Here is an 8,532-nt window from a genome sequence, read left to right as displayed (position 1 = left end):
GTCAGTTCTTCACCAGGTGGCCAAAGTACTGGAGCTTCAGCTTCAGCATCAGATCCTTCCAATGAATATTTAGGACTGATTTCCTTTAGGATTGACTGGTTGGATCTCCTTGCAGTCCGAGGGATTCTCAAGAGTCTTCTCCAACACCACAGCTCAAAAGCATCAATTCTTTGGTGTTCAGCCTTCTTTATGGTCCAACTCTAACATACATACAAGACTACTGGAAAAACCACAGCTTTGACTAGACAGACCTTTGTCAGCAAAGTAATGTCTCTGCTTTTTTATACACTGTCTAGGTTTGTCATAGCTTTTCTTCCAAGGAGCAAGCGTCTTTTAATTTTGTGCCTGCAGTGACCATCTGCAGTGATTTTGGAGCCCAAGCAAATAAAGTCTGTCACTTGCTTCTATTGTTTCCCCATCTATTTGCCATGAAGTGATGGGACTAGTCGAAGCTAAAGCCTTTGACTGTGTGGATCACAATGAACTGTGGAATATTCTTAAAGAGATGGGAATACCAGACCACCTTATCTGCCTCCTGAGAAACCTGTATGCAGGTCAAGAAGCAACAGTTAGAACTGGACATGGAACAATGGACTGCACACTTAACATTGATATTATGTAAAAATGTTAATCAAACCACCAATCTTAAGCTGGCTTTAATATTGATATCAATTTAGTATTGAGTATTTCCCAGATCTCATGTACCTGAAATTCATTTTGGCTGGTTTTCTTTACATTTATGAGTATTTATGTAATATAAGCATTTAACTTTAAACCCAATTAGATAGAGCTGTTTTATCAATTTAGGCAATACCATACATCTATAATGCATATGTTGATAACAAATAAGGACCTCATTATCTTCCCTATAGCTCAGTCGGTAAAGAATCTGTCTGCAACGCAGGAGACCTGGATACAATTCCTGAGTTGGGAACATCCCCTGGAGAAGGAAATGGCAACCCATTCCGGTAATCTTGCCTGGAGAATCCCATGGACAGAGTAGCCTAGCAGGCTACAGTCCATGGGGTCACAAGAGTCGGACACAACTTAGTGACTAAACCAAACCAAACCAAACCAAAGACCTCATTACTCCCATCTCAAAATTTCAGCCTTGAGTCATGTGCAAAAATGTAAAACCCATCAGTTACAAAAGAGATTGCATTAAAAAAAAATTTAAAAAGAGATTGCATTCAAATTGGGCAGATGGAACAAATCAAGGTCACCTGTCTAAGATGACTAAACTCTTTTTATCAATGTTTACAGAAAAGATACTTAGGATTTCTATTTATCCTTGACAAGACAATTTCTAAATTACTTTACTCTCCTTTTCAAAATTTGTATTTTAAAATATGGTGGACCTTTTTCCTCTTCCGGGGACGGCATCTAGAGGCATTCAGGATGGTGCAGCGTCTGACCTACTGCAGTAGGCTGTCCTACAATACAGCCTGCAACAAAACCAGGCTGTCCCGAATCCCTGGTAATAGAATTGTTTACCTTTACACCAAGAAGGTTGGGAAAGCACCAAAATCCGCATGTGGTGTGTGCCCAGGCCGACTTAGAGGCGTTCGTGCTGTGAGACCTAAAGTTCTCATGAGGTTGTCTAAAACGAAGAAACACGTCAGCCGAGCCTATGGTGGTTCCATGTGTGCTAAATGTGTCCGTGACAGGATCAAGCGTGCTTTCCTTATTGAAGAGCAGAAGATCGTTGTGAAAGTATTGAAAGCACAAGCACAGAGTCAGAAAGCTAAATAAAAAATGAACCATTTTTGAGTAATAAATCAAAACACCTCATTCTATTGAAAAAAAAATAAAATGAAATATGGTGGAGATAACTTTTCCAGTAGAGGACCAGGTAGAACATTTGTGTCTCAAATACACAGGCAATTCCTCCTAGAATGACTTTTGTACATTTACATCCAGAAAAATAAAATTTTTCTTTTTTTTGCCCCCCTCAAACAATTAGGTTACCAACTCAGCAATATCAAATGACTGACATATTCATTAATTTATATCATAATGTTTTATAGCTTCCCCTCTAAATTTTTATCAGGCTCGAAATATCAGCTATGGTTAATTTAGTTACATTAAGCACTTTCCATTTTAGTAGTCTATTAACAAACACTTTTGAGCATCTTACCTGCTTTAAGAAATAGCTACTTTATATGTAAATACTCTATAGCCCTTTTAAATTTAATAAACACCCCCTGGATATCTCTGGCCAGGCCCAGAACCTTGATATTTCATACTTTAGAGTCTACTGAAGCTTTCATTTCAGCTCCAGATTCAATCTGTGCTTTCCACTTTCTGTTACAGTCATTTGGTGGTGAGAGTGTTTTCCTTGCCCTTTAAGAAGCAGAGCGGCCCCTAACTTAGTTAATAAAGACACAAAGACAAAGGAATATAAAAACAGCTAGCCTATTACTGAAAACTGAATAAACCAATTGAAACGAATCCCCAATCCTGGAGTATATGGCCCAGAGGGGGTATTGGTCAGGACTGATGCGGCCTGACCCATTTCAGACCCAAGGCAAGGTCTTTTTACATGCTATCCAACAGTTATTCTTATGTCAAAGTCCACCGTGCAATTTGGTCAAGATTTGCACTTAGAATTTTAGATGATATCCCTTCCAAGATAATCTCTTAACCAGATGTTACTGTCTGAAAAATTGCCACAAAGGAATGATGCAGAAGGTGTTCTCTGTGGTGTCACCAATGAGGAGGAGCTGGCCTAGCTGCAAATTCAGGAATAAAGGGTCAGCACTCGTCAATAAAAAGTATGTCTTGGCAACCATACAGGTCTTCTGGGCTTAAGAAAAGAGAGAAGAAAATGAAACAGGAATAAATATAGAATGTAAGAGGGAAAAACCTCAGAGTCAAGGAGAAGAGTCTAGATTCTCAAATCTTGTCCTGGATCTGCTGTGGGATGTACTCAAGCACAGCCATTCCATACATCCTTCTACAGCAAGCCTTGCCAATTGCCATCCTTCCTCTGCTCTGTATCTAGGCTTCCAGTCAGAGACCAAAGCATTTGGGGTTGACCAGTGCTTCAAAAATGGGCAAACCCTGGTGGAGCATCCTCCACAGTACACCTGGTTCATGGTGTCCCATTAGCCTTTCTAGGACCAAGACCTAACTCTCAACATTTCCTTACCTTATCACTGTCCCTTTGTGGTTGCCAGCTGAAACCATGCACCTCAGATGGGGCTTGAACCCATGCATTGGGACTCAAATTTGGCCATGACTCAGACTGAGACTTGAATCTACTATCTTTTCATTGAAAACACACACCTAATCTCAGGACTTATTGAAGTTCAGATTCTTTATGTCTCATGGCAGGAAGAATTCAGTGAGACACGGAGTGATAGGTAAGCAGTGGATTTATTTAGAGAGAAACACATTCCATACACAGAATGCAGCTTGTATCAAAAGAGGAGAGTGCCCCTGGAAGAAACACACTCCCCAGGCAGAGTGTGGGCCATCTCAGAAAGCAAGAGCCCCCAAATATGGTTTGGTTAGTGTTTATGGGCTGGGTAATCTCACAGGCTAACGCGTGGGAAGATTATTCCAACTAGTTCAAAAAGGGGCAGGGACTTCCAGGAATTGGGCCACTGCCCAATTTTTTATCTTTTATGCTCAGCCTTGGCACTATCCAGGCACCTGTGGGTGTGTCCTTAGCTTATGCTAACATATTACAGTGAATGTATAACGAGGCTTAGGGTCTCAGTTCAGTTCAGTCCAGTTGCTCAGTCGTGTCTGACTCTGCATTCCAATGAACACCCAGGACTGATCTCCTTCAGGATGGACTGGCTGGATCTCCCTGCAGTCCAAGGGACTCTCAAGAGTCTTCTCCAACACCATAGTTCAAAAGCATCAATTTTTTGGCACTCAGTTTTCTTCACAGTCCAACTCTCACATCCATGCATGACCACTGGAAAAACCATAGTCTTGACCAGACGGACCTTTGTTGGCAAAGTAATGTCTCTGCTTTTTAATATGCTATCTAGGTTGGTCATAGCTTTTCTTCCAAGGAGCAAGCGTCTTTTAATTTCATGGCTGCAATCACCATCTGCAGTGATTTTGGAGCCCCCCAAAAATAAATTCTGACACTGTTTCCACTGCTTCCCCATCTATTTCCCATGAAGTGATGGGACCAGATGGCATGATCTTAGTTTTCTGAATGTTCAGCTTTAAGCCAACTTTTTCACTCTCCTTTTTCACTTTCATCAAGAGGCTTTTTAGTTCCTTGTCTCTCTCTGCCGTAAGGGTGCTGTCATCTGCATATCTGAGGCTATTGATAATTCTGCCGGCAATCTTGATTCCAGCTTGTGCTTCCTCCAGCCCAGTGTTTTTCATTATGTACTCTGCATATAAGTTATAGAAGCAGGGTGACAATATACAGCCTTGACATACTCCTTTTCCTATTTGGAACCAGTCTGCTGTTCCATGTCCAGTTCTAATGGTTGCTTCCTGACCTGCATACAGGTTTCTCAAAAGGCAGGTCAGGTGGTCTGGTATTCCCATCTCTTTCAAAATTTTCCACAGTTTATTGTGATCCACACAGTCGAAGGCTTTGGCATAGTCAATAAAACAGAAATAGATGTTTTTCTGGAACTCACTTGCTTTTTTGATGATCTAGCAGATGTTGGCAATATGACCTCTAGTTCCTCTGCCTTTTCTAAAACCACCTGGAACATCTGGAAGTTCACGGTTCACATATTGCTGAAGCCTGGCTTGGAGAATTTTGAGCATTACTTTACTAGCATGTGAAATGAGTGCAACTATGCAGTAGTTTGAGCATTCTTTTCATACTCTTCATACTGTTCATGGGGTTCTCAAGGCAAGAATACTGAAGTGGTTTGCCATTCCCTTCTCCAGTGGACCACATTCTGTCATACCTCTCCACCATGACCCATCTGTCTTGGGTGGCCCCACATGGTATGGCTTAGAAAAGCTATGACCAACCTAGATAGCATATTAAAAAGCAGAGACATTACTTTGCCAACAAAGGTCCTTCTGGTCAAGACTATGGTTTTTCCAGTGGTCATGCATGGATGTGAGAGTTGGACTGTGAAGAAAACTGAGTGCCAAAAAATTGATGCTTTTGAACTATGGTGTTGGAGAAGACTCTTAAGAGTCCCTTGGACTGCAGGGAGATCCAGCCAGTCCATCCTAAAGGAGATCAGTCCTGGGTGTTCATTGGAATGATTGATGCTGTAGCTGAAACTCCAGTACTTTGGCCACCTCATGTGAAGAGCTGACTCATTGGAAAAGACCCTGATGCTGGGAGGGATTGGGGGCAGGAGGAGAAAGGGACGACAGAGGATGAGATGGCTGGATGGCATCACCGACTCGATTCATATGAGTTTGAGTAGACTCCAGGAGTTGGTGATGGACAAGGAGGCCTGGTGTGCTGCAATTTATCAGGTCGCAAAGAGTCGGACATGACTGAGTGACTGAACTGAACTGAACTGAATGGCTATGTCATTCTTTTAAAGATTGGGCTCTGCCCCTCCCTCCTGTTTCAATATGGGCATATGCCCCCAAAATTCAAATAAATGAACTAGAAGGTTCTCAGGACTAATATGAGGAAGCAATACATGGACTAACTATGAGCAGAAAGTTAGTTCAGTCAATCAGTCATGTCTGACTCTTTGTCACTCTGTGGACTGCAGCATGCCAGGATTCCATGTCCATCATCAACTCCTGGAGCTTACTCAAACTCATGTCCATTGACTTGGGAATGCCATCCAACCATCTTGCACTCTGTCGTCCCCTTCTCTTCCTGCCTTCAATCTTTCCCAGCATCAGGGTCTTTTCCCATGAGTCAGTTCTTTGTATCAACTTGAGGGAAAAAATAAAAAACACCTCACTTTTCTATAGAAAATAATGGGGAAAAGGAAAAGTTCTCATTGACCAATAAAATACTAACACTGACAAAAATTTAAATGTCTAAAAATATTCCCAGTAAGTATAAAGACAATCTACTAGAGCTTAGAAAATAATTAGAGCTTAGGAAGACATTAATCAAAGTCTTAAGTATGAAAGTTTGCCTCATTTCTAGGTTAGGAAACCAAGGATAAAAAATTATTGCATTTCAAGCACAGTTCATACAGCCTTTTAAAATGTTTAGTTTTTGTTGTTGTTGTTCTTTTCCTTGTTTAGGTTTTTGAAACTAATATGAGAAATACACTCACCAGCCCCAAACCAAGGGATGGACTCGGAGACACGAAGCACAATGAAAGTAAGACTTTAATGACAGTCTTTTCAAGATTAGGTGTCTGGCAGGCACAACCTAGGCACACCCAGGTTGGGTACAGCAAGCCATTTATTCCCTAACATGCAGGTCCCTCCCCTCAGTTCTTCATTGGCTGAGTACTGTGCGGTGTACAATCTTTCTGGACAATGCCTAAGTTTCATTATTTCCTTATAAGATATCCTTTTTTTTCTCCCTTCCCAACTTACACCTACATTTTTCAACAAAGACTTTCTTGCTGGTTTATTCCTTGCCTCAATATCCTGTTTGTTCAGGGACCCTCCAGGTGCATGAACTGTGGCACATCCACAAGTTGTTAGGTAAATTTATAGCCTAGTGACTTTAGGGCACAGGCAATGGGTGGAGTCCTATCTCTTTAGGATCTAGTATAATCTCCCTCCCCCAACCTCAACTTTATCTAAATAATCCAGGCCTCAATTGTATCTAAAGAGTCCAGGCCTCAAATTTATCTATGGAGTCCAGGCCTCAGGTTTATCTATAGAGTCCAGGCTTCAACTTTATCTAAAGAATCCAGGCCTCAATTGTATCTAAAGAGTCCAGGCCTCAATTTTATCTAAAATGTACAGGTCTCAACTTTATCTATAGAGTCCAGGCCTCAACTTTATCTATAGAGTCCAGGCCTCAACTTTATCTATAGAGTCCAGGTCTCAACTTTATCTATATATAGAGTCCAGGCTTCAACTTTGTCTATAGAGTCCAGGCTTCAACTTTGTCTAGAAAATGGACCATTTCATGTTTCTATTTCTTAAAATTAATAGAATGGATCTAGAGTTTTTCAGGGAAAAATATCAAAGAATATTCTACAAAATAAAAGTAATGGAGGGAACAAATAGTAAAATATAAAATGCTGATACTTAAAATAGTGTAAAAGTAATTCAGAAAAATGTACATCAACAGAACTAACTAGAAATGACAGAAATGTACCCTGTTATAGGCAATAACTTAATGGATGGTTTAAGAAAGGATCAATAACCAATGAGAAAGAGAAATGGATACTAAGTCTCACTGGTAACTGGTCAACAATGTGGAAAAATAATTTATTCTTATGTCCATAACAATAAATTCCACACAAATTTAAAATTGTGAGGTCATCCCATGGTAAATTTGGAAGGAACTGAAACCACCTGTCCTCAGACTTCTGAAGAGAGAGCCCTTGGACATGTGTGGCAGGTCCTGGGGCCTCACCTGCCTGTGGTGAGGGCACTGGCCAGCTTCCTTTGCCTGTAGGCCCACTGGGCCTCAGCAAAGCCCCACACAGCTCCTTTCTCAGCCTTCTTGATTTCACGTTTGTCCATTTTATATTTGCTAACACTGTTCAATATTATTATTTGGCACCTGGACTGTTCAGGATACTGCCCCTACAAACATCCTTTAGGCTTACTGTGATATTGCGATTTATAATAAGACAGGTATTTGGTCTTCCTCCTGTTCCTAACACCTAGCTCCTAAAAGTCTTGAAATTCCTGTGAAGAGAGCAACAAGGTATTTTTGTTATGCCTCTCTGCTGGATCCCAAGGTTAGGAAGTCTCTTGTGGCACCAAGAACTTTCTCAACACTACAAGAATTTCTTTGGTATAATTGTTCTCCAGTCTGTGGATCACCCACACAGCAGTTCTATGGTGGGGCTAATGGCGACCTCCTCTGAGAAGACTTAGGCCACCTGCCACATCTCCCAGGACTGCTGCTGCCCTGTCCCCAAGGCAGGCCCCTGCTGACCCATGTCTCTGAAGGAGACCCTCAAACACTCAAAGGCAGGGCTGGCTCAGTCTGCTGTGGGAGTCACCTCTCCTTTCCCTGGGTTCTGGTGACAAAAGACTTTGTTTGTGCCCACCAAGCATCTTGGCAAGTATGAGGTTTGATATTAAATGTGATTGCACCTCTCCTACTATCTTGATGTGGCTTCTCCTTGGCCATTATGCATGGGGTATCTTTCTTTCGTGGGTTCCACATTCTCCTGTCAATAGTTGTTCAGCAACTATTTGTGATTTTGATGTTCTCACAGGAGAAGGTGAGCGCATGTCCTTCTATTCCACCATCTTAGTATCATATGCACTGGGAACCAAAATGTTTGTGAGACTTGCTTTTTTATGATACTCACTTTATTGCAGTGGTCTGGAACCAAATCCACATCTCCAAGGTCTGTCTGTATTTTACATATTGCAAAAATACATGCAAACATCTGAGAAAGTCTCTAATATTAAAGCTAGAGCTCAAAAAAACAGAGGAAGGCATAATGAGACCATTTACCTCAGACTCAG

At 41.4% G+C, this 8,532-nt stretch overlaps 1 protein-coding gene across 1 annotated transcript; it reads left to right on the top strand.

Annotated features, from left to right (window-relative positions):
• Positions 1-1,362: 1,362 nt before the first annotated feature.
• LOC110146705 (large ribosomal subunit protein eL34-like) lies at positions 1,363-1,813 on the top strand. Its single transcript, XM_070477520.1, has one exon. It carries the CDS (start codon positions 1,399-1,401, stop codon positions 1,750-1,752), a length of 354 nt encoding a protein of 117 aa, XP_070333621.1. The 5' UTR covers positions 1,363-1,398; the 3' UTR covers positions 1,753-1,813.
• Positions 1,814-8,532: the final 6,719 nt, after the last annotated feature.

The sequence above is a fragment of the Odocoileus virginianus genome, chromosome 16 (assembly GCF_023699985.2).
Source record: "Odocoileus virginianus isolate 20LAN1187 ecotype Illinois chromosome 16, Ovbor_1.2, whole genome shotgun sequence".
Classification (NCBI taxonomy): Eukaryota; Metazoa; Chordata; class Mammalia; order Artiodactyla; family Cervidae; genus Odocoileus; species Odocoileus virginianus.
The sequence above is the reverse complement of the archived record's forward strand: the minus strand, read 5'-3'. Positions and strand labels throughout refer to the sequence as shown.

Excerpts from the sequence above, each read along its gene's own strand:
- LOC110146705 (XM_070477520.1), top strand. The coding sequence starts at position 1,399 with ATGGTGCAGCGTCTGACCTACTGCAGTAGGCTGTCCTACAATACAGCC.